Source organism: Sprattus sprattus, assembly GCF_963457725.1.
Source record: "Sprattus sprattus genome assembly, chromosome: 15".
Lineage (NCBI taxonomy): Eukaryota > Metazoa > Chordata > Actinopteri > Clupeiformes > Clupeidae > Sprattus > Sprattus sprattus.
The window spans coordinates 22,200,763-22,226,717 of record NC_137913.1 but is presented as its reverse complement, the minus strand read 5'-3'; the positions used below and the strand labels follow the sequence as shown (position 1 = coordinate 22,226,717).

The following is a 25,955-nucleotide window of genomic DNA, read 5'->3' as shown; positions in this document are numbered from 1 at the left end:
ACAGACCCCCTAGGAGTTTTAGGCATCTGTACAAATAACAAATCCTGGAAAGACTCAGGGCTGTGAATTATAAAGTCTCCCTAATCATGTGTTACAAAACTGTAAGAAGATTTGGATTTGGAGTGCAGATCTCTCCTTTTTTATAAACAGCAGGGTAGAATATCCAAACTTTTTAGAAATCTCATCCCAAACAATTTCCAACACGGCACAGATTTGTTTTTGTGCATTGGAGAAAGTCTGGGATTGGCCGATGTTCACAAATTAACATTTGCAGCACAAATTCAACCATAATCCCACCATTTAGCAAGTTTAATGTGTGTTTAAATCAGAAGTGTGAATGAATACAACAGTGGGCTAAACAGTATAACATGCCTCTGCGATCGATGGCCATTGGTTTTCTTGTGTACGCATGACCCATGAGCCCTGTCTGTTGTTGGGTCAATGAATCCCACTGTGAATCAGTGATGTGAACACTGGTGAATGTTCCATGATCCAAGTGAGGTCTAGACAACGCTATTGGCCATAACTCTGAAGCAGGGTGGCCTTACTCTGGCCGGAGCGTGGAACAAGAGTGAGTGTCTCTCTTTCTCTTTCTAGCATAGTGTTTCTCCTGGCTTTGCCGTCTGAGGCTGCGATAAATGTTCAAAGCGATGTTCACAGGATTATAACTGACTGCATGTCCATTATATGGGGGGGGGGGGGGGGGGGGGGGGGGGGGGGCGTTAGGAGATTAGAGAGATGAAAGTCCTTGCCCCCTCTCTGGAACGTGGTACACACACTGCTGGCACGATCCAGGCTCTTCACTGGACACATTCAAAGACCGCCCTCCCCCTGCCCCCCTGTCCCCCAAAGCCCCCAACACCACCCCTCCACAGCCCCAGGGGGTTCTCCCACCCTTCACTCAGCAGGGGTACAGGACTAGGGCTCCAGGGAGGGGGATTGGTTCCATAGAGAGCGGAGAACAATACCGTGCTGAACTTGTGACACTCTCATTTTCTGAGTGATTGAAGATAATGGCATGGAAAGGATTTCCACGCTTGTTGCTGATGGTGTTAGTTGATGGCGGATGTTTTTTCCCCTCTGCTGGTATGATGCATTGGTTAGATAGTGAGAGATTTTATCATCAACACATACAAAGATGTAGAATTGGTAGAACCCCAAGGGTGTTGTTGCTGTCAGTACATGTGGCACAGAGGACAGATGAAACATACAAAGTCCATGAGAAGAGGGTGAGAGACAAAGAAAGATAAAAAGAAAGACATGCACACGCATCTACACGCACTCTCTCTCACACCACATACTTACACACACCCATCCCTGATTAATGCCTCTCATGTCAAAAGCTATAACATCATCTTAATCTTGCCATTCTTTTGGTGCCAACTTGGGAAAGAATAAAAGAAAAAAAGAAAGAAGAAAGTTATGGGTTGGGGAATTTAGAGACTGACGAGAGCAGAGGAGTGTCATGTGACACGTGGATGAGGCAAGCGCACAGATATCCCAGATGCAAGTAGGTCGCCCACAGTCTGTTTCTGCCCGGCCTCACTGCTGGTGGACATCATGACTCTTACATAACCCTTCAGAGTCAAGCGACACATTGTGATGGGTGGAGGGGGGGCAGGAAAAGAGAGAGAGAGAGAGAGAGACAGACACAGAGATAAAGAGAGAAAGAGGGAGGGAGGGAGGGAGGGAGAGAGAGAGGGAGGGAGAGACACAGAGATAGAGAGAGAAAGAGAGAGGGGGATGGAGGGAGGGAGAGAGAGAGAGAGAGTGGGAGGGAGGGAAGGAGAGAGGGACACAGATCAGATTGCTGCTCTGAGAAGAAGAGGGAGGCACCGTTGACCATGGAGGACTGAGGTTGTGTCTCGTGTCCCGCGAACAGGTGGAGGACATGGAGGAGCCACAGAACTTCTTTAAGAAGGTGGACGTCCCTGTCCATGTGCACTACATAGTGGCCTTCTGCATTGTGGTTGTTGGAGCTCTGGGGATGACGGGCAATGCTCTGGTGATGTTTGCTTTCTACAGGTAGGCTACTGAGAGAGTTGGAAGACAGCTGTTTTTCACTATTGATTTCACTACTTGCTTTAATGATACTGATGATATGATAATAATAATAATTCATTTTATTTTTAACAATACTACTACTGCTGCTACTGCTTTTATTACTATTGGTATTATTGTTGTTATTTATTATTATTAATAATAATGACAATACAAAATAAAATGTATGATTTTAGTTATATTGAGTGTTATTTAATTTATTTTATAATTATATTTATAGCTGTTGTAGAAGACTTAAATATTGAGTACACTGTCATTATTTTAGCCTGTCAGGTTTGACGTTTTAAGGTTTACAAAAGTGAACAAAAGGAGGAGCATTTCTTGATGCATTGCATTGTGCATATCTGTATTATGGTGTCTCATGCCTTCACCAATTTCTATAAATGGGTTTCAGCCAGATGTACACATTAATGTACACATTAAGACAAATCATCTTGTCTGATACAGCGGGCCAGTCTACCATGTCTGCTGGATACATCTGCATCTCTTCAGATAGACTGCTTAAAAGTTGAATAACATGATGTAATGTTTTAAGTACAAATATACTGTAATCCATGACTGGGCTATAGCGTTGCTCCGCTGCTATTATCTTGCTTAAACACATTTCACTCAAAGTCAAATTCCTTTCTTTGAATTTGGCACCACCTACTGTAGTATTGTTGTGTTGTTCATCAGTTTTGAACACTTATGTCCACTTACTGTATAATGTTCATGTTGCATCGTGTTTGTCTGAGCTGGGCTGTTGAGATCTCACTTCGGGCAGTCTCAGTAAGCTCTCTCTCCACTTCTCACTATAGTGGTAACCAGAGTCATTCCATTCCTTTCATTGTTTGCATAGCCTGTTGCTGTTTGTTCCACTCTTCAAATGTGTGAATGCTTAAATGCAAAGACATGGAGGAAGACTCTATGTGTTGAGCATATTGGTGGGAAAAAAGTCTGAAACAGAGATAAAGGACGTCCCACAGTAAGAGTAGGCAACTATGAGATGCAGAGGTGCAGTTATTTTAGGCAGTCAACTCATAATTGCATACTACTACATACTACATACTACTTACTTATCACTAATACTAGCCTGACAATGACATCCTTATTCTGAAAGTGATGTGATGCAAAAAGGCAGAATAAAATAGCTAACAAATATTGAGGTGAAAAAGCGTATCAGGTATGGCATGACATAATAATACGTAATGATCACTTCTCTAGAATATGATGACAAATTCATAAAAGCTTTTTGAATTTGCCTGTAGATTATCTTTTGTATTCTCTTTAACGATATTGAATTTAATTCTGTCTAAAAATAGGTCATGCTCACAGTGGGAGGATGTTTTGGAGAGTAGATGGATTGTCCTTTAATGTGACATATTTTGTTTATTTTTTTTTCTTCAAATTCTACCACAAACATGGTACAGTGTTAAAACAGTACTGCTACTGTAAGCATTTAGCCGGGAGAGACAGACGGATTTGGAAGATTTTAATTTGGGAATCTTCCCTACCCTTGAAGTTTATGTTCTTTGTGTGTAAATAAATAGAGAAGTAGGTTATGGTGACTACATAAGTAGTGGATGGAAATGTGATTAAATCCATGTAAGGGGCACAGCCATAATCCTGTAATGCAGATGATGGTTGCTCTGAGAAATACTGAGGAATTAGTGGGAAATGTCTAGAGTGTAAAAAATGACATGCATGTCTTATGGGATCATTGACCCATTTCTGCTGTGTCCATGTACGGTAGAAATGGTAGGGGAATGGCGTTTGCTTAATGGATCAGTCTAAACACCTGTGGCATACTGAAGCACCTTAGCCACAGCTCAGACATAGGCTACATAGGTCATGAATGCAATCTCATCTACATAAATGTAATCACATTTTATAGAATACAATCTACCAATCTAACATGTTTATAGGCTTGTTGTATGTCCACGGCTAGCGGGCTGAGTTTACGGTAAAATGAGTCTACAATATAGACAGATAGATAGATAGATTGATAGCTGTATAGATAGATAGATCTACTGTAGATCGATGGACAGACTCCATAGATAGATATAGAAGATAAATAGATAGATATAGACCACTGATAGATAATATACAGTAGATAGACAGATAGATAGATAGATACGTAGATAGATGGATAGATACTGTAGATAGATACAGATAGAAAGATAACTTTGTTAATTCTGTATTAATCTGTGTGAAATCAGAGACATTACAGAGGCTTTGCTGACATTTCTTTGTGTTTGTCAGCAATAAGAAGCTGAGGAGTGTGCCTAACTACTTCATAGTGAATCTGGCCGTTAGTGACTTCCTCATGGCCTTCACCCAGGCACCAATCTTCTTCATCAACTCCCTCTACAATGAGTGGGTGTTTGGGGAAACGGGTAACCACCATTTTGTATTTTTACTTGTATTTTTACACTGTTTTTGACTAAAAGGTAAACATGGTAAACCCCTCTGTTAAGTACTTTACAAAGCTTTGTTGTTAAGTCTGATGTTTGAGGACAATGGCGGATTAGGCTAAAAAATATAAAAATTATATCTTTAACCAGCTAATTCTTGGTATACTGGTGTTTACTGTGCAGAATATTTGGACGCATGTCACATTGCTACTCAGTGCAAATACGTTCACATTCACTTTAGTTCCTTTTGAATATTTGTCCCAGCCTGTAAGGTGTATGCCTTTTGTGGGGCCCTCTTTGGCATCACCTCTATGATAAATCTGTTAGCCATCTCCATCGACCGCTACCTCGTCATCACCAAACCCCTGAAGGCCATGCAGTGGAACTCCAAACGTAGGACCACCGTGGCCATCATACTGGTCTGGCTCTACTCTCTCGGATGGAGCCTGGCCCCACTTGTTGGCTGGAGTAAGGCATATTAGTATATTCATTACAATGTAGTGAAAGTTGATTTAAGTCATTTCATAAATGTATACATCTCTATCTATCTTAATAACAATAAGGACACTTAACATGAAGCTGAACCCGTTATTCCACATTTTAAAGCACAAAACGTAACTATTCCATTAAAGTTGAAAATGGCCTGAACAATAGAGTAGCGGGCCATGTAACTAGATTAAGCCCTGATGTTGCTCTTGTTCTCGGCAGGTTCTTACATTCCAGAAGGGCTCATGACCAGCTGTACCTGGGACTACACCACTAACTCTGTGGCAAACAGGAGCTACACCCTGATGCTTTGCTGCTTTGTGTTCTTCATTCCTCTGGGAATCATCCTTTACTGCTACCTCTTCATGTTCTTCGCCATCCGCAAAGCCGGCAGGTCAGCTCAAGTCATTTCCCATTCACGTCTCGTCATGCATTACAATGCATCTCAGACTAGAAAAGTTATGCATAAATAAGCAAACAAATAGGTAAGTAAATCGCTAAATAGATAGATAGATAGATAGATTCTACAAACACCCGAAGAATTTATATTCTTTGCTGTTGTCTTGATCAGTGTTTGCATGTCTCGTCTGATGTAGGGACTTGGAGAGGCTGGGAACGTCCAGTATTCAGCAGCAGTCTATGCGTAATGAGTGGCGGCTGGCCAAGATTGCGTTTGTGGTCATCATCGTGTATGTGCTGTCCTGGTCCCCCTACGCCTGTGTCACACTCATCGCCTGGGCAGGGTGAGTCTCCCTGTGCTGACTCTCTCACCTGTCCCTCTGCATTTGGGACAAGTTATATTGGCGCTCAGACAAAACCCCTCTCGGCACCTTCCTGATTTTTGTGGGTGGGCACCTTGGTTTGATCTCTGGACTCCTTCACTGGAGTGTCAGTGCTTCCTTTTACTACAGTTGCTGTCACTGTGTAACCAAAGGCAAATAAGCACCTTCACTGTAACCAAAGGCAAATAAGCACCTTCACTTTGAGCAGACTACAACGTTACTATTCTGTGGAGAAATTAAATTTGACTTGTTAGATGCTGTAGAAGAAAGTTGTATCTACTACTAAAATCTTATTATCTTGCAAAGTCTCTATTCTATCTGATAAAGGTTTGATAGATTGTGAATTTAGTATGTAATAAGGAAATGTTCAGAGGATATATACAGAAGTTACTTGAGTCAGCCATCAATCTATGAGGGGACCGATTAAACATGGCTGTGTGGCCGTGAGTAATGGACTCTCACTGGCACCCTGATACTAGACACTCAGAAATCTGTCCTGCAGTATTACGTGACTAAACCCAGTCTTTGAGTGGGGGTAGGAGGGGCTCTGTCGCTGCCCGACAGCCCGCTCGGAAGCTATTGATGTTGCGTGTTAGGTAGGGCAGGCTCTAGGTCATCTAGTAAAATATGTTCAACTGTAATAAAACCTCATGAGCTTCAATGTTGTGTTACGGATCGATTTGTGCTAGCATTTGTTGTTTTTTAACGCTGTTGCTGGTGCTATTATTGGACTTAACACTGGCTTAGGATGCTTTTAAGAATGTATTGGACTAATGCAGGATGCAGGGCACGCAGGATGACCTTATTTCAGTCTGGAAAAGCTGGTTGCTTTGAGCAACACTCGATTTAATGCACTATCATCCTGTATCTCAGCCCATATCTCTGGTCAAAGCTAAATACTCTGAACTGCAGTGGGTTGCCTCGAGTGCTGGATTAGTGTTTGGGTCAAGAGACTAATTCTCTTCCCACTTCATCTAAGTAGTGAATTCCACATAACCTAAACCTAGTTTTTCTCTAGCCGCGCCGGCCCTCTGTTCTTGTGGAGGACTGACGAAACTGCCTCAGTTACAACATCCCAATCATCCATGGGACACTTATCGAACATTCTGAGTTCAATTGCAGTGCTGTGATTTGTTTTCTCAGCAGGCTAATGATTTTATGCTCACTGACGATGACACTTTTAAAATCACCATTTAAGTTATGGCAAATTAGAACGCTTTTACATGACCACAGCCATACAAATAAAATACACTGTTGTTTTGGTAATTAAGTCTGGTAATCAGCTTGTGATTTATATATATATATTTTAGATTAGATTAGATTCAGCTTCATTGTGAGTACGGGTAAAAAGTCAATGAAATTCAGTTAGCACCTAACCAGAAGTGCACAAATACTGTATTATTTACAGATAAGTGCATCAAAAGTCAGTACTGCAGCATAAGTGATAAGCTATATTTTACAGTTTCTCACATGCAGAGTGATAGCCAGTGGATAGTGACAATATACAAATATTATATAATATAATGTAAATATTTTAAATACAAATATTGGACAGAGAAGTGGACAGAGTTCAAGAATAAGGAATGCAAATGTAAGGTTGTATGTACAGTATGAACAGCATATCTACATGCTGTTTGTAGACTTCAGATCGGCATTTAACACCATCATTCCAGAAGTCTTGGTCACCAAACTCAACCAGCTCACTGTGCCCGCCTCCATCTGTCAGTGGATTACAAACTTCCTGATAGACAGGAAAGGCAGGCTGGGTGAAATTACATCTAGCACCCGGTCAGTCATCACTGGTGCACCTCAGGGATGCATGCTCTCCCCACTGCTCTTCTCCCTCTACACTCACGACTGCACCTCAGGAGACCCATTTGTTCAACTCCTGAAATTTGCAAACGACCCAACGGTCATCGGCCTCAGCCGTGATGAAGACGAGTCTGCATAGAGGCGGGAAGCTGCTGGCCCTGTGGTGCCTCGCAACAACCTAGAGCTGAACACGCTCAAATCTGTAGAGATGCCTGTGGAGTTCAGAAGGAGCCCTCTAGCACTGTGTCAGATAAGGAAGTACAACCTGCATCAGGAGCTGCTGATCCAGTTCTACACTGCAGTCATTGAGTCTTTTCTCTGCACTTCCATAACTGTCTGGTTTGGATTGCCCACCAAACTGGATAGGAGTAGACTCCAACGGACAGTCAGTTCTGCAGAAATCAGTGCCTACCTGCCCACCATCCAAGACCTGTTCACCTCCAGAGTCAGGAAACGGGCAGGGAAAATCAGTGCAGACCCCTCACACCCTGAACATAACCTATTCATTCCAACTTCTCCCCTCTAGTAGGCGCTATAGAACACTGTTCGCCAAAACCACCAGACACAGTAACAGTTTCTTCCCCCTCGCCGTCTCACTGTGGCACTGTGCAATAACCCTGGATCACTATAATAACCACTGTACAATTACACCTACGATTCATATTTATTTATTTGATTCTCAAATACAAATTGTGCAATATATTCCACCCTTTACTGTATAACTATACAGGCTGTATATACTGTACTTCTTACGTCATTCTCCTACCATTTAATATTTATCTCGGCTCTTCTTGCACTCTCCATTTCTTTGCACTATGTGTTGTGTTTACAGTGCACAGCTCCTGTATATAGCCATTCATCCCTGTATATATTGCGTAGATTTCTTAGACCGTTGTGCTGTGTTGTGTTGTATATTTTGTGTAAGTACACTGAGAGTGCAAACTTACTTGGCCAATAAACATGATTCTGATTCTGATTCTGATTCTGATTCCGATTTGGTTAAGTATGTAGATTATAAACAGGGACCAGGTCATGGATGAACAGGAGGGATAGAAGAGGGCCTTGTGGCACACTGGTGTTCAGGGTGGAGGAGGATAGGTTGTGTAACTTAACAGACTGGGGTCCAGGGTGCGATTTGCCGGGGGGGATGGGGGGGATTTACCCCCCCTCTGGTTTTTACATCCCCACCTCAGCTGGATGAATTTCATACATGGGGGGGATAAGATAACCCTCAATTATTAAAAAAAACAATAAAAAAACAGACAGGTTGTGACAGCGCAGAATTCGCTGGCTTTGCTAATTTCCGTGTATAGGCTACTGTACAATGAATATGAAAATATTTGTTCACTGAATAGCGAGTTCTGTCCAAAACAGTTGCGTTTCAGTTTCAAAGTTTCAGTTTCGGTTTCAGTATTTCAATGTGAATGAGAGGGAGCACAAGAACTGAGCGTCTAGCAGCGATCATCATATCATAGACATATATGATGCATGTATATGAAGAGAATTAGGCCTATGTATTGCTTGTTTTTTTTTCATGATGTATAAAAAAAATCATCCCCCCCTCTGGTTTTTGGACAAATCGCACCCTGCTGGGGTCTATTGGTCAGAGGGTCCAGAGTCCAGTTGCAGAGAGATGTACAGATACCAAATTGGCTAAGCTTGGAGATCAGCTTGAAGCAGATAATAGTGTTAAATGCTGAATTAAATGATGAACAGCATTCTGATGTACGAGTTGTGACTGTCCGGGTGGGTCAGGGCAGAGTGGGGGGCGTTGATGATTGCGCCCTGTTGCTGCGATAGGCAAACTGGTGTGGGTCCAATGGAGCAGGAAGACAGAATTTCAAGTGTGAAAGAACCAGTTTCTCGAAGCACTTGGTGATGATGGGGGTGAGTGTGACAGGATGGAAGTCAATAAGGGTCAAATCAGTGGAGTGCTTTGGCACTGGCACGGTGGTGACAACTGCCTTGGCCAGGGACAGACGGAAAATGTTGTTAAAGCCCCCGGCCAACTCCTCTGCACGGGCTCTTAGTATGCAGCCAAGGGTGGAGCAAACATCTGAGGTGGAGAGTGTGAGAGGCTGCTCATCAGGCGGTAGATCTGCTTTGAGGATGACCTCCTCATTTCCCAGATCAAAGCGAGCGTAGAAGTAGTTAAGCTAAAACTCTGGGAAAGGAAAGGGAGGCAAAGCTGGTTGGGGGCACAGTGCTGGGTGGTTTGATGTTTCGTTACTGTCCGTATGCCTTGTCACTTGTGCCGGGGGTCATAGGACTTGAAGTGCTCTTCAATCCTTTGTTGGTAACAGTGCTAAGCCCTGGCCAGACCTGAAGGCTGCATCTCTTGCTTTGAGCAGGAGGCAAATCTCTCTGTTCATCCAGTGCTTCTGGTTGGGGAAAGTTATTCATTTTTATGTGTTTTGTGACTCCACACACTATCCATATACATATAAACATTAACATATTGGATTGTATGAATCAAGCAAGAACCCCTGATTCCAATGACAAATAACAATCCAAGTCGGGCTAGTCTGTGTATTTGGAGCCCAAAAGCATTTATATTAATCCTTTAGCAACTTTTGCAATGTGTTTTCTCTGTTACAGTGTGTTCAAAAGTGATTACACAACATTTCATATTTCCCGCTGTGTCTACTAATGGACCATTTCAGTCCATCTAGCTTTGTGACACATCTGATACACAACTTATCATGGATAATGTGGAACTGGATAGCAACTGACAGATGGCTTGCACAGAGCTGTTGCACTGAATGAATCCTTATCTCAACCATACTGGCATGCTTTGACTTCTGGTAGTTTATTTTGATAAACTCTGTTTTCTTGCCCTAGGTATGCCAACAAGCTCACTCCATATTCCAAAACAGTTCCTGCAGTCATAGCAAAAGCTTCCACAATCTACAACCCGTTCATCTATGCTATCATACACACAAAATACAGGTGAACAGAAACTTTGCTAACAATCTTAATTTGGATGAAATAAAATTAATAGAAATAATTTTGATTCATAATTATAATAATGAAAGATACTCTGGATTAAACCATTTCAGAATATGACAGGGTCATTAAGTGTCTATTTCAACACTTTTCCTGTACAGAAACACCTTAGCTGAGAAGGTGTCCTGTCTGTCGTGCCTGTCACAGAAGAAACAGAAGGAATGCCAGTCCATGACCAACAGTGAGACGTCCGTCCACGATACTGGGTTCAGCAGGCAGTCGTCTGTCTTCAAGGCTAAACTCCACGCTGTCAACTTGACTTCGGCCATGTACAATAGTGATGTGGTACTGTACGACTGTATGTTTGTCAAGTGAAGAGTTAGTGTTCAGGTCCAAATACAACACATTTGGCTTGTATTGTCTAAAATGCTTTTATAATAGCTTATATGTCTTGAAGTTTGAATACAACAATTGATCATTTCATTACAAATAGGGCAAATCATTTGTAATGAAATAAAATGGGTTGGTCTGAATCCAAAGAAATATTTTCAGAAGTAAAGACCCTTTTTAAAGCATTTTTAACTAAAGAAAAAAAAAACTCTCCGTAGATTATTTACTGTACTGTATTGTACGGGTGCTAGTCTGGTTCAGGTGAGGACACAATGCGATTAGAGTTCAGAGATGAGAGAGGACATGTGTCCTTTTTTATTATCCCCAAACCCTGTGAAGGCAGGATACTAGGAGTTGATTGGCTGGCCTCTGCTCTGCCTTGGTTCTTCTTGAACCTGTCTTTGATGCAAAACAAAAACAACATTAATGCATTTCATCAAGCACCTCGTGGAAGTTATTAACTTTTTGTTTGGTAATATATTAAATTCCCTTCCTTGGCATCTTATAAAAAAGCATTATGACAATGTATGCTCACATCCAGATGCTGTCCCTATGTAACAAAAGGTCTAAAGATGTTTTGTTACTTTAGGTTCATGTACTGCAATCACACAAGATGGGGGATGTAGAACTCGATGTGATGTCCCGCAAAGCAGACTCCTTCAGAAGCTCATCTTCTTTTCCCCTGCTCAAAGACCACAACAAATCAGTCAAACGGCACAAGACCAAACACCACTCACATGCTGCTGAAGGAAAGAAAGTATGTCTTTGTGAGTTTGTGTGTTTGTATGCATACGCAAGTGCTTGTGTGTAGCTGTGTGTATTTGTGTATATGTATGTATGTGTCTGTATGACAGTGTGATTTATATTGTTCAGTGTATGACGTCAGCTAACTCTCCATGGTTAAAAATGATTAACATTTACTTTACCTTTTGTTTGTGTGTCAGACACTACTATTCAAAGCAATGTTCATGTGTGGTAAAACAGGAGCCAATGATAGAACCCAAATGCAATTCCTTCAGTGTTAATAGGCCCACTGTACCTTATTTACCCTGATAGAAGTAATTGTGTGAGTAATCGTCAAGAGGCATGCTGCATAGGGCACTACTTTTGAACTTCTTGATGTAAATGCTTGAGCCTTCCCTATTTGTATCCACAGCAACATCCCAGCATCACAGGATCTCTGAGTCTCTGTGATTACCATCTTGTGAACGGTGTGTTGAACATGGCCACCGTCCCGCTGCTGGTCGGGTCCAGGGACCCGCAGGCTGTGAACTCAAATACAGACACGGACAGCAATCAACACCAGGAGCCCTACCAGAGAAGCAGCCTGGACCCGGTTCATTTCCCCCGGCTGTGTGGCGGCATCCCACGCATCATCATCAGCCCCACGTCAGAAAGTAGCCTGACTGAGGAGGCCTTGTATTTGGACGATAGTAGGCCCGGGTCACAGGCAATGGACTTGGGTGACCTGGTGTTAGATCTGCGACAGTTTAAGTGTTCCTCTGAACTGCTTGAGTCTGTGGAGAGTTTCCTATCCTGAATCCTCTTTATTTTTGGTACTTCATACTAGTCGTCTTGTATTTTTGTATGCAGAACACCCAAGGAAAAAAAAAGATTTTATATATATTTAGTGTGCATCCATTAAGAATTTACAACAAATGGATTGAATACTTCTATTTTTTAAATGGATATGGATATTTTAAGGGCAGTTTGCTAAAATGCACATTCAAATTGTAACATTTTAGCTCCCTGGTCATTTCCTTTCCCCATAAACGAATAAAGAAAGCAGTGCAACAACGAATACTATAATATATTACTACATTACAGCAAGACAGGAAATCTTTCACAGTGAACCATCCATTTCACTGAATTAAGTAGTTCAAATTAATACAGTTGAACATAGTATTTTATTTACGGTTGTATTTCTTTTTCTGTTGTAAATAAAGGGATATGTACAGTGTTTGTATACACCTCTTATTATCTGAAATATATGCAGATATATTTTCTTCATACGAATCAAGACGACTGAAATAGCCCTATATTTTAAATCAAATATAAGGTAAAAAAAAATACTATCAAATAGGCTATTGTTGTGATTTTGTCATGGATATGACTTCGATCTTGAATGAACATGTAATATGATATGCAAAAGACTGTCTAATTTGTTAACATTTTATATCAAACCCTTTTATCACAAAGCACTTCGTTCTTAGCCATCACTCATCTCCATTCACCCAACACTTTGCTGTCATTACTGAAATGCTGAATCATTATGCACGGCGTGTTATGATTGGTCACTGACCTGAAACACTAGAGGCATTAATCCCTCAGGGTAAAAGCCCCAGCCTCTGCGTGCTTCCCTGAGCTTCAGGGAACAATAACACAAGTGGGCTGACAGCAACACCTCTCAGGTTAACAGTGCTGGGCCGCAGCCCTCCACTCTCTTTGAAGCACTGGCACTCTCTGTTTTTACTAAAATAGGCAGGGAAGAAGATTTGTACACTTGATGGGAACAGCCCATACATGGAAGATTCCAGAGCTACAGTAGGTGGTGCCACCGTGATGTCATGCATTAAATTAATGGAATGAGAGAATTTTGTGGGGTTGCTTTAGGATGCTATGATATTTGCTCGGTTTCTCAAGCCGTAACAAGATATATTAATCACTTTTGATAACTGAAATGGTATGAATCTATGATAGTATATGCTTTTTGTTCCAGAATTGCAATAAAAAAGTTGTTTGTTCAGGGTTTTCGGATTATTCAAACAAACTTTTGTTTTTAATATCAGCTTTCCTCAACCGTGAAGAGAGTTATTTGAATTATCCAGCCTTGCATGATTGGCATGACAATATTCAGGATAGGTATGTAATTGGCCACCAGAGGGCAACAGAAACATCTCAAAAATAGCCTATGTGTGCGCTAACATACCTTAGCCTTGAGCCTCTACAAAGACTGTGTACTCTCTACAACAAGAAAATCATACTATAAATCGCAAATTTCTTCTCACACATATGATAAATTACATGTTGAAGTTTCAGAGCTCCTAAAAAATATAAAGTAATAAGAAGTATAACTGAGTTGCTTGAATTCTATAATGATAGTACCAGAGCTATATAATGGCATTAATGATATAATTTACAATGAATTTGTACAACTTTATTGTTTTTCTGGAGATTTCTTTTTATATACGCTTTTCAAAGAAATGACACGCAAAGACACATATGTGTGGCGACAAACAGTTAGCATGTTGGCTCCTGGTATTTTGTTTTATGACAGGGTTCCAAAGGTGTGATGAGATAGGAATGGATGACATCACTCTCGGAGGCTTCTGCTGACAGGGGTTATGTGATCACAGTGCAGGAATACCTGGGAGGTGAGGTCACCAACACCAAGGCTGGGGACACTACCGTTTATCTCTGTGGAGTTCCTCTAATACACGCCTCCCTTCACATACAAATCCCTCCCAAACACACACACACACACACACGCACACACGCACACACGCACACGCACACACACACACACACACACACACACACACACACACACACACACACACACACACACACACACACACACACACACACACACACACCAAAGAATAAAACTGGTAGCCTGTATCTCATGGGAAGATTCATCGGAAATAACTATAAAACTTTAATTACAACTGGGGTCATTTAAGAGAAGGGCATATTTCCTCCTTTGTAATCTACTTCTTGAGGTAAAATGTAGTCTGAAATATAACATGCACAACCTATTGCAATTTGAATCCTTACTGAACTGCTTTAGTTTTAGAAGCACGCTCTTTTAGATAACTCATAAATTGCGTTAATTGACTGGCGATATGGTCTCCAGGGCACGGCCCCCTCACGTGACGTAATCTATGGAGTATATTCACCACCCCGCGGCTGCTGGATGGAGTTTGAAGTGGAGGCTAGGTTGGTCCAACGAACGAACAGTGCTCAGCTGTTCCCATTCATAGGCGACCGCTATAGAGAGAACTCATCTTGAAGTAACCCTAACCATCCGGATTCTAAAGGTGAGTGACTGTGATAAAGGCGACGCTACAGCATGTGAGAAATAAACGAGAAAGGACTCTTATCAGACAGGAATGATAACGGGATTACCGATTTGAGAAACAAGTGCATTCAATTGCCCCCGTAGAAAACCTTGTCCCATCAAGATCTGTGAATGCGAATGACTCGTGGTTTCAACGGTAGCCTTTATGTCATACTTCATGACAGTTAATATGTTTAATTGCAAAAAAGTGACTTTTCATTGATTTCGTACAAGGCTCCCTCATGAAACACAAATGGTAAATCTTTGTTTGCTCGTACTTGCCATTCACTCAGGATGTCCGGTGTTGTAAAGGTGACGGGGACGCTATTGTTTGACAGATTCACAGTAGCCGATGTCTTTTGTTACCTTGTGTGTTATAATTACGGGTATAATTTTTTCACATTTTGACAAAGATAGGTGTTAGTTCTCTATTCAAAGGAAAAAAAGCATGCGCTATGATAATAATAATTATTATTTTTAATAACGTATTTAGCGTGTGAAATCAGTGACAATTCTTTGACTGTTTTATTCAGAACGTGCACTCAAAAGATATACAACATAGTGGCACCAATACCTCTCTTTCGTGTTCATTTAAAGACATTGTTTTATTTTAGAGAGCGGCATAGTTGCAAAAAACAGCGGCAACAAGAACAGGGCACCTCAAATAATTCTCACGTATCTTACAGGCTTCTTGTAGACTTCTTGCAGTAATTGCAGTGTGGTCTCGCACTTATAACCATCTTTGACCAATTATATGTTTCAATTAGCCTATATGGTGTATGGTGTCACACATCTTGTCAGATGTTACCTGGATATATTTACACAAGAGTCTAGTTGATCACTGGGTATTTCATCTATTCTTCTAGTTTGAGTGAAGTGTGTGTGTTTTTATGTATATATGTATGTGTGAAAGAGAGAGAGAGAGAGAGAGAGAGAGCAAGTGTGTGTGTGAGAGAGAAGGGAGAGAGCGAGAGTAAGTGAGACAGAAAGGGAGAGAGAGATAGACTAAGTGTGAGAGAGAGAGAGAGAGAGAGAGAGAGAGAGAGAGAGAGAGAGCAGGAAGGAGCAGGTGGAGTTGATAGAACCAGAAAACTGAAACAGCTCTCCAGGCAATCTACTTTGACAGCCTGAAGATGTCTGGAGCTCGGCACAGGACCGCTCCGCTGAAAACACACTCTCAGTTATCTTGTGTTGAAAGCTGCTCTGTTTGCCATGAGCCGTCACCACTAGCGTACTACACGTGCGTGCCCACACGCACACGCACACGCACACGCACACGCACAAACACACTCACATACACACACACACACACAAACTCTCTCTCACACACACAAACTCTCTCTCTCTCACACACACACACACACACACACACACACATACAGGAGACCTCCTCTGGGCTTGGCAGTCCCCTGGTGTATCTCATCCGCCTGCTGGTAGTGGATGAGAGCCATCAGTCCTTTAGTACCTTGCTCTATTTCTCTCTGGGGTCTGGCCTCGCCGAGTAAACAATGGGGATTTGATTGTGAACAGAACGGGCAGACAGTTACACTAAAACTCTCTCCACGGTTGAGGAAAGCTGATACTTTGACTTGGACGTTTAGGTATATGACATCCACACAGCAGGAGAGTATTAGATGCCCTGAGATAGAAAATGCAAATGGAGGAACCGCATCGGTCAATCACAGAAGCCCTCGTGGAGTTCAACCGATGAGTGGTGTGGTTTGCTCCACAGGGAGGCCAAACTATGTGGTGAGCTACTCTCAGTCTGAACCCGAGGGATCGCCCCTCGACTCATACGCGATAAAAAACAAGTTGAAGTGGAGTTGAAACCGATGCCTTGTTAGGCGGAGCAGAAGCGGACAGACATGTATTTGGAGCGAGAGGCCTCCTGTACATCAGCAAACACAAAGCAGCTGTAATGTCCACCGGGGAAATGTGAAGAAGAATATTGAGATTGGCAGACAAGACAGGCTGCAGCCCGGTTAAATCGATGAATTTAGGTTTCTGTGGTTGGATGTAAAATGTGGTTGAATCACATTGTTTTGTGGACTTGGTCTACTCTGACCATAAGGACTATTAATAGAAATAAAATGTTGGGGATTGTAATTGATTCCATCTAGAATATTGATAGAAGGGATTTGGTTGTATCTGCTTATTGACAGATGCTTTGAGAATAGATGATCCTGGATGAAGTACATTTTTTCCATTGCATGTAACCTGAGAGGGAAGTGGGTGAGAGAGATAGAAAGAGAAAAAGAAACAAGAGAGAATGAGAGAGTGTGAGTGGTAGATTTAGATGAAAAAATCTATATAGAGAGATGAACTGGGTGAAATGATTAATGGAGAGCACTAAAGAGACTTCAGACATATTCATCTCCCAAGGTTTCCCTCAAGCGCCAGCCAATGACAGTTTGATTTTATGTTCCAGCCTTTGGCTGGTGTAGGCCAGGCCAGTGATGCATAAGGCAGAACGATAACCAACTAGTCATGGCTATGCACAGGCAGTCTTCCCCCATTTTCAGACGTCTCAGCTACAGATGGAACAGATAGACTTTTGGACTCTTTTTCCTCTCAACAAAACAAAACAATTACTAAAGTCACTGGTTATGAGTCCGTTCTCCATAACTGCCCAAGAGGAGTTACAATGCCAATCCATTGATGGAAAGATGATAAATAAATACAGATCTGCAGTGTTTTCTGTGTGCGTCAGCAGTTAATTGCCATACATTGAAACCGAACACTAATAATAATGATGGAGGTCCCCAAAAGCAGGGGAACCCACTAGACTTGCCCTCCCCTCCTCACCTTGTGTGACACACGTGTGGGTGGTGTGTTGGTGTGTGTGTGTGGGGGAGCAGGGGTCGTTGTTCATTTTCATGTTAAGGAAGGATCAGAGCCTTGAGGTCTAGAGGACATGTGGGAGTGTGTGTGTGATGGGGGAGGAGGACACACACTTGTGTGTGTGTGTGTGTGTGTGTGTGTGTGTTTGTGAGTGTCGGGGTGGGGAGGGGTTGTTCTCTTTACATCCATATTAATGCAGTCAGGATGGTGGAGGGATTAACGTAGCTTAGGTCTGGGGAAGGGGGGACGGCATGGTGCGATCAGATGGCCAGACTGACAAATGCATCGTTAGGACCCTGGGTCCTCCTCTCGCGAGCCCCGCAGAACGGCTGTGTGCTGGGCTCCGGTCACCTCATCTCATCTCATCTCACGCTGTTGTTGCTGGACACTGGCCAATTTTCCTTCTGGGTAGAGCTTAAACAAACAAGAGCATGGACCCCGTTGTGCAGGGAAGAAGAAAAAAACTCCATTCACATAATTTTCCTTTTGCTATTTTTTTCTCTCCTCTCCCATAACCAGAAACGATGGGGATTCAGTGTTTTTGGTATTAGTTTATTGGTATTAGTTATTTATCCCCCCTTATGACACATGTAGCTGCCCTCCATAATCCCACACCTAGACTTCATTTATCTGCGCCCACTGAAAAGCCCTTTGTATTGTTCTCTTGCGCCCCAGCTGTTACCTTTGAGGGCTGAATATATGGGATGTGCACAGAAGGTTTGAATCTACTTATTGCGGCAAGTGAGCCGAGCCGAGCCGTGCTGAACAGCATGTGCTCCCTAAAGCCTCTTTTGTTGGCGTGGATCATTTATTAAACGTCATTTAAGTGCTGGCTCTCGTGCCTCTTCAGATGACACACAAAGCCAGGTTGTTGTTGGGAGTGGAGATTAATTGGCTAATTAAACGAGATTTTTCGGGCGGTATAATTACAGGATGTGGTGTTTGATCTTCTGTTGATGTTAGAGAGACTCATTTTACTTTGTCTCATATCCAGTGGCCCTAGTGTTGAACACACTGAGATGAATCTCTTCAGGAGCCATCTTTTGCAGTCTCTTGCAGTGCTATCCACACAATTGAAAGTGTTATGGCAAGCCCTCTTTTATTCCTAGCACAGACATAATTTTAGTTTACAGGGAAATTAGCCTGACCATTTATTCCATGTATTTAATTTGAATAGCTTATTGTGGTTCTGTGAGTGTCTCGATTGAGCCTTGTGGACAGGACTCAGTCCCCTGTCAGGCTGTGCAGTCTTTGGCTTGTGCACCGGGTGACCTCCCCTCTTGATGGGAATCTCACCTGCTCTTTGTCTGCGTCCCAAAATCGCCACGTTCATTTCCCCTTCCTCCCCACCCACGCTTCCCTCCACCTCCGTGGTGTCATGTGACCAATCGGCCACGGGGTTCACTGGAGCACCCATGGGACGCCACACACAGTTCTCTTCTTCAGACAAGCACATAAGGGGGGAAATGGTGCGAGATGACTTGATCAAATGACTTGTCCTCTGAAAGGGGGTCTCCTTCAATGGCAAATAATCAAATTATGAGAAAGGACATGGACAAGTTTCACATCCCTCATAAAAGAAAAAAAAGGGCTTGTCTGGTCATGCTGCGATGTGCATATTACGTGGTATTGTGTTTCCATAAAACGGACGGTAAGCTTTGAGCAAAGCCTAATCAGAGAGCAACATTGCTGGGTGGATGAGCACACCGGCTGGTTATGAACTTGGCCTCGTGCATGACTGCCACTATATTGGTCTCTGATGAAAATCAACTCAATACCGGCTCTCAGATCAAGCCAAGTGTGGGTGGCGGCTCATATCGACCGGCGATATTGTGCCCGTCTGCTGTTGTGGAACATTCTTCTCGTGAGCCTTTAATCTGGGCCTTGGGAAAGTTTTTGTTTGGGCTGCGGCGGGTTTATGTTGGTTCCACCTTAAATGAAGCAGCCTTGCTGAGTCCTTGTTCCTAAAATATCTGGTTGTAAGCTTAGCCCCCCCCTGTCAGTGTGCAGTATAAAGGGCTACGGCCCCTGCCATCCGAATCAATGTGGTTAAGGGGAAGCCCGGCGAAGCCACTGAGGTCACCCAGCAGTACCTGTAGGAGAGGGATAATACCACCACCAATCCTTCTTATACAGAGGTAGTGGCCTCTCTTTTTGGACATTTCCTTTACCGTCTGTCAAAAATGTAGCTACAGAATCGTTTTTAACTGTCTGGATGATACTTGTATTGTACGTAAAAACCAGGTATTATTTATATAAGATATATCTAATTTGTCAAGCATTAAATCTGTCTGTAATAGTTGTTAAGTGAACAAACAGGACTGTGTTCATTTTGTGTTTCCCTCCTATGGACTTTGATTCTTTTCTTGTCTTTCATGTCACTTTATGAGCAATTTTATGCACTACATTAAATATGCAGATCACCCATCATTTCCATAACAATAGACTGATTAAGCAGTTCTCCCTCTCCTGCCTCTCAGAGTGTGAACTGGAACAGGAGAGGAATTAAACCAAGGCACCTGCGTCCGTCCAGAAGAGCCAGACACCAGACAGAAACCATGAGCAGCAACTACAGCATATCCCTGCTGGGTCCCTCACCCTGGGGCTTCAGACTACAGGGGGGCAAAGACTTCAACATGCCCCTCACCATCTCCAGGGTGAGTCTCTACTGCCCCAGTTCAGCCGGGCTCTTCCTTTTGTCTGTGCTGTATCCCTTTGTTGCTCTCTCTTTCTCTCTTACTCTCTCTCTTAATCTCCACCACCCCCCAACCCCCCAAACCCCCCCCCCCCCCTCCCGCCCCCATTATTCCCTTGCGTGTCTTATATAGCGGGATATCCCTAAGAGTATTGGTTAGAGGACCAAGAGCGTTGTGATTATCAGTGTTACCCTTCTGCCTCCTCGTACTGATCCCCCTGCCCCTCTAGCCCCGACTCCACACACTCACGTAACACAGACACTAGGAACCCAGGAATGACAGACATCCCCACAACGCCATCTGGCAGCTGAGTGATGAAAAAAGGCACAGTGATTGATTTTCCTTCCCCACGCCACTGCCCCCTCCCACCCCCCCCCCACCCCCAAGATCCCACCCCACTCCACTCGTTCACTCACTCTGTCTCTCTGCAGCAGCAGTAACATATGCCGGCTCTTTGGAAAGAGAGACAGAGACAGAGGGAAAAAGGGAGAGAATAAAAGAGAGTGGGGAAGAGGGAAGAGGGATAGAGAGGGAAATAGGGAGAGACAGAGAGTGGGGATATCTGTCTTTTTGGCTTTAATTTAGCCTCCCCATTTTCCATTGTATGCGATTCAGAGAAACACACACCTTCAAAGCTTTACTTTATTCACTGAATAATCCCCTATAGGATCCAGAAGTGTGGTCAATGTATGTACATTTTAAAAAGACATACAGTAAAATACCACCATGGCACAATTATAATTATGAAAGACATATAACTTTCAAGGGGTCCAACATCAGTATTATTCTTGTGTCTGTGCAATCAGGGCTTGTGTGCGGGTGGGTCAGTTTTCGCGCTCTGGTTTGCTCTGGGTCTCATCATAACTCTGGCTGATGGCCGTGCGGAGAGGGTGCCACAGACTGATGAATGGTCATTGTGCCCCTTTCGCGGTTGCCATGTCTGTGTTTATATTTTGCATGCGATATTCTTTCGCTAACCTTTAGCAATCTACTTGAGTCCCCACGACTGGAATTTCCTCCTGTCTGTAACCCAGTCACTTTCGTCTTCCTCTCTCCTCCCTCCCTCCCTCTTACTCTCGCTCACTCACTCTTTCTCTCTCTCCCACTCCTTTCAGTCTGTTTGGCACTTACTCTCACTTGGTTTCTCTCTTAATGTCCCCTCTCTCTCTTTCCCTGTTGCTCTGGCTACTCTGATGGATTTTGGGTACCCGAGAGAGCTGGACCTGATTCAATGGGAAACGAGAATGGCCTTTTTCTTTCTGTCTGGGAGTGGGATGGCCAAACAGCCCACATTATCCCCATCAACACACAGTAAAGAGAGCTCAGAGAGCACAGAGCTAGGAATATTCTAGAGCTGCTGGGGTCCGTCTGCTCTTCTCCCACTCTTTTTATAGCCAATAGGTGGCTTGGGGGCAATAATATGTGCAATCCACTGCTGGCAGTGAGTACGAGAAGTCCATTTCTGCCTCGTTCTCAAATGCCAGGTGGACTTTCTCTCCAGAGAAGCAGAGATGAAAGTTTGATTGCTTTTTTAGACACAGTTCTGTAGTATGAGTACAGAGAACAATTATAGTCCTTCAAAAAAAGTCTCTTTGGCAAGGCGGGTTTGTAATGCTAGTGTCAGCAGATGGAAAATACACATCCAGGAAAAGAGGTGAGATGTATAGAAATGTGTCGAGATTTGGAGGAACTAAAGATAGCAGCAAAGAGAAGAGAGCGAAGAGTGAAAGTTTTGCAATGGTCTGTGATGTCATCCTATAATGTGGCCAGGACTCCTGTTTTCAGACTGGAGCAAAGACATTACTCATGCTTCATAAAAGCTATTGTTTCAGTGTGAAGCTCACTTAAACCAGCCACCCCGGTTTTATACACACGACAGAGGTTTGCGGGGTTAGCCTTAGATCTGTAAGGGGAAAATAGCCATACATTCCACTGAGGAAGTGGGTGAGGAGAAGAGGATGGGTCTGAGAGGATGAAGAAGACTTAGATGATGATGACGAATCTGAACATAAAGTTCCCGATAAAGTACAAAATGAATCTGTTAGAAATGCTGTGTGTCAGCTGAAGTGTAATTTCAGTTTGACAGCAACACATTCACCAGCCATACTCCTAGAAACAGTCAAGAACTGTTTCCCCAAAATCTGTCATGTTCTACCACCTTGTTTATATGTTAGAGAGACACTTTGAACACACACTCTCTCTTGGTTACGATGTAACCCAGTGATGCTTTTGGAAAACGCAGCCCTGATGTGAATTGCAACGTGTCTTGGAAGACGTTTGACAATAAACAATCCATCACTTCATATGGGAACTGACACACGCAAAGTTCTTACGAGGGTGAATGAATCCACACGATGTTGAGATTCATCCCATGTGAAAAAAAGCCTCACTGGGTCTCGGATGGGAGCTGGCTGGAGAGCGTGTTTGGACATGCCCGTGTGAGATTTAAAAGCCCACTGTCACTCCGAATGTGGCACGGGCACCGTTTGCGCTTGCGGCGTGGCGAGGGCGGAAAGCCCTTTGGCACACACGCGGTGGTGCTGGTGTTAGAGAGAGCTGCTGAGAAAGAAGCTTAGGTTGGTGGTGTTGTATGTCGAGGATCAGTAAAAAGTCACAGGGACAGAACAAGGCTTCAGTGTGGCGGCCACTGGTCTGTGGTCAGTGGAGCTATGCCCAGTAGGCTCACATTTGCACAAGGCCATGGCCAGACCTGCACTTTCTCACACCACACAGTCAGTCTGTCCGTCTGTCCGTCTGTCCGTCTGCCCGTCTGTCCATCTGTTGGAGCTCTAAAATAAACATAATTGTTTCAAGTGTTTTGAGTCTCGACAGCTCACTGGAATAACAAAAGATGTGAATTGTTAATTATTGCAGTGTTTAAGAGACCTGTGGGAGAGAAAAAAAATACATGTTTACATCTCTGAACGCCGATGTTGTTAACACAAGTTGACACTTTTAACCTTAGATCAGGTCAATGGGAGAGAGCAAAGCATCCAGGAATCTTTGGACTTGGACTGAAGGTTGACTGAAGGTTCACTCTACATACCTTGAGGCACTGACCTGACATTTATTCACTTTTTGTATTTGAAACAATTCATCATATATTTATAAAATGCTGTATGTAATAATGATGAATATACAATGATGGTAAAACAAGAGCACACGAGAGCAATATTTTTCAAAGAGCACATTCCAGAAGGTCCCAGTCCCAGTTTATCTTTCAATGCATTGTACTCATAGCGGTTGCTGAGAGTGTAATTTTTAAACGCTCTGGCTGATTCTGGCTCTATGCAACCCTTTTAAAACTCTGAAGGCATAATAATCGTTCCCTTTGGTTGGAAGCCTACCGTTTATAGATATACGGAAAATACGCACACACACACTACCAAACCCACAGTGTATTTAATTCTATTGTGACGGACCCACGTATGCTTGACATATGGCTATATGTTGCAGGGTTGTCATACTTAATGAAAACTAAGACTAAAACATACACTAGCAGTAAAAAATAATTTCGTTAACTGAAATTTTTGTTTACTAAAATAAAAAAATGTAAACCCTAAAATAAACAGTACAATGAACAATGCCACACAAACTAAAATTGAATAGAATTGCCAGTAGGATCAGCTTCGTTTTCCATTTCCCCCCTTGATTTGCACTGTAGTTGCTACACCACTTTGTCCTGTTCTGGTTGACTTCTTGAGAGACTCTGGCCTAAGAAGAAGGAACTTTACTAAAACTAGTCAATTCCTCAGAATAAAAATAAAAATAAGATGACTTATGCACTTGTAAAACAAACTGAAACTAAACTGAAATACTAAAAATTACTAATAACTAATAACTATAATAACTGATATGTTAAAATGGCAGCCAGTGTTAAATTGCAGGTTTTAATCTAAATAAGTACATTGTCGTGAAGAAAAATTATGGAGATTAAGCTAAATCAGGGAGTTGAACTACTGTGTCCTATCGGCCTTAGAGATCCAGTTAGCACACAGTAAGAGTATGCTGAGAGAGCTGTGCTTCCTCAGGGTTCTGGGCATAGATCAGCTAACGTTGGATAAACACCAGCTATCAGCCCCTTCTTAAAAATCCCCCAGGAGCTTTTTAGGAAATGTAATAAGGTTTTACCGAGTGAAATGTGATACAGTGTCAAATATTATATGGATGATACTTATCCCTGTATGACTCTGCAGGAAATGTGTAGCACCACTGCCAGTTCAAAGGAACTGTACAAAAGGTGAGCTTTTTCAAATGTTGGCCAATCCTCTGAGGTTAAGGGGGCGATTGGTTTAGTGTTTCCCCAAGGATGGCTTGATTGCTGGTATTGTTCTATTATAGCTTGGGGTAGAAGGCTACACTAGTCCTGACCTGCCCTGGACTCCTGTAGGTAAAGGCCATGGTTAATTTGAACCGCAGATTTATCCTCAAAGTTTTCCACAGGAATGCGCCCATTTATTTATGCCTCCATTTGTGTCACCCCTCAAAAGGCAATAAATCATCATTGTCGTTTATCACGGTACTAACTTGTCATTGAACCAGGAAATGTGCTGACACCCACAGGCAGACACACACATGCACACAGACACACTCACACAGACACACAGACACACAGACACACACACACACACACACACACACACACACACACACACACACACACACACACACACACACACACACACACACACACACACACACACACACACACACAAATGGCCATGAAATATTGAACATTTAGGGGAAACACGATAGCAGCAGCTTCCATTGCTCTCAATCTCCAACCCTCCTGCCTGAGTGCTAGGAGATAGAGTACGTAGCCCAGATAAACCTCTGTTGCTTTTGGCTCCAACCATATTCCAGGTCTCCTCATTTTTCTTGGTGAAGCATTTCTTTAATATAATACACGTGCAGAACCTGCCTCATACTCTGAGGGCTGTTGTTGATAACTGTTGTAAACCCCTAGGAGTGGCATTAAAATGCTAGAATGCAATATGTGGCATAACTAACAGTTTTGGGCCTGATCTTTCCATTTTTGATCCTTGTCTTCTAAGTTGCATGTGTTTTATGATTCATCCATCCAAGTGATTTCCATGTCAGAAGCTTTACTTAAGAGAGTGTGATTGGAAGGAATCTAAGGCAGGCTATGAGGACAGGATGCTTATGAACAAGCTTAAGAACTGTGTGTTCTTTGCAGTGCTGTTAAACGGGTTTGTCTTGTTGTGTGTGTGTGTGTGTGTGTGTGTGTGTGTGTGTGTGTGTGTGTGTGTGTGTGTGTGTGTGTGTGTGTGTGTGTGTGTGTGTGTGTGTGTTCGGTGTGTGTGTGTGAGAGAGAGGCGGATTTAACACATGCACCTTTTTTATAGGTTTACTGTCTCGCTGCGGGACTCCTCCTAACTGGGAGTTTTTCAGCAGGTGTTTTTAATGCCTGCAATGGAATGGCAACGGAGTGATTTATGGCCGCACCCATTCGCTTCTTTCATCTCGC

The 25,955-nt window shown here is 42.9% G+C and overlaps 2 protein-coding genes across 3 annotated transcripts in view; both read left to right on the top strand.

The window, feature by feature from the left end:
- Positions 1 to 1,876: 1,876 nt before the first annotated feature.
- opn4xb (opsin 4xb) lies at positions 1,877 to 12,410 on the top strand (the record flags this gene model as incomplete). Its single annotated transcript, XM_080852261.1, has 9 exons — positions 1,877 to 2,025; positions 4,303 to 4,436; positions 4,719 to 4,922; positions 5,163 to 5,334; positions 5,537 to 5,683; positions 10,376 to 10,483; positions 10,642 to 10,825; positions 11,460 to 11,627; positions 12,027 to 12,410. The coding sequence occupies exons 1-9, from the start codon at positions 1,892 to 1,894 to the stop codon at positions 12,408 to 12,410; spliced, it is 1,635 nt and encodes a 544-aa protein (XP_080708387.1). The 5' UTR covers positions 1,877 to 1,891.
- Positions 12,411 to 14,467: 2,057 nt separating this feature from the next.
- The window catches only part of pdlim5a (PDZ and LIM domain 5a), a 66,026-nt gene continuing 54,538 nt past the window's right edge, over positions 14,468 to 25,955 (top strand). The window contains exons 1-3 of one of the 2 annotated variants that reach the window (XM_080853180.1): positions 14,468 to 14,592; positions 14,727 to 14,910; positions 20,252 to 20,428. In XM_080853180.1, the coding sequence (XP_080709306.1) occupies positions 20,330 to 20,428 (99 nt within the window). In that variant the 5' untranslated portion in view covers positions 14,468 to 14,592; positions 14,727 to 14,910; positions 20,252 to 20,329. Of the gene's footprint in view, positions 14,911 to 20,251; positions 20,429 to 25,955 lie in introns of both variants that reach the window. The other variant, XM_080853181.1, reaches the window with a different exon arrangement.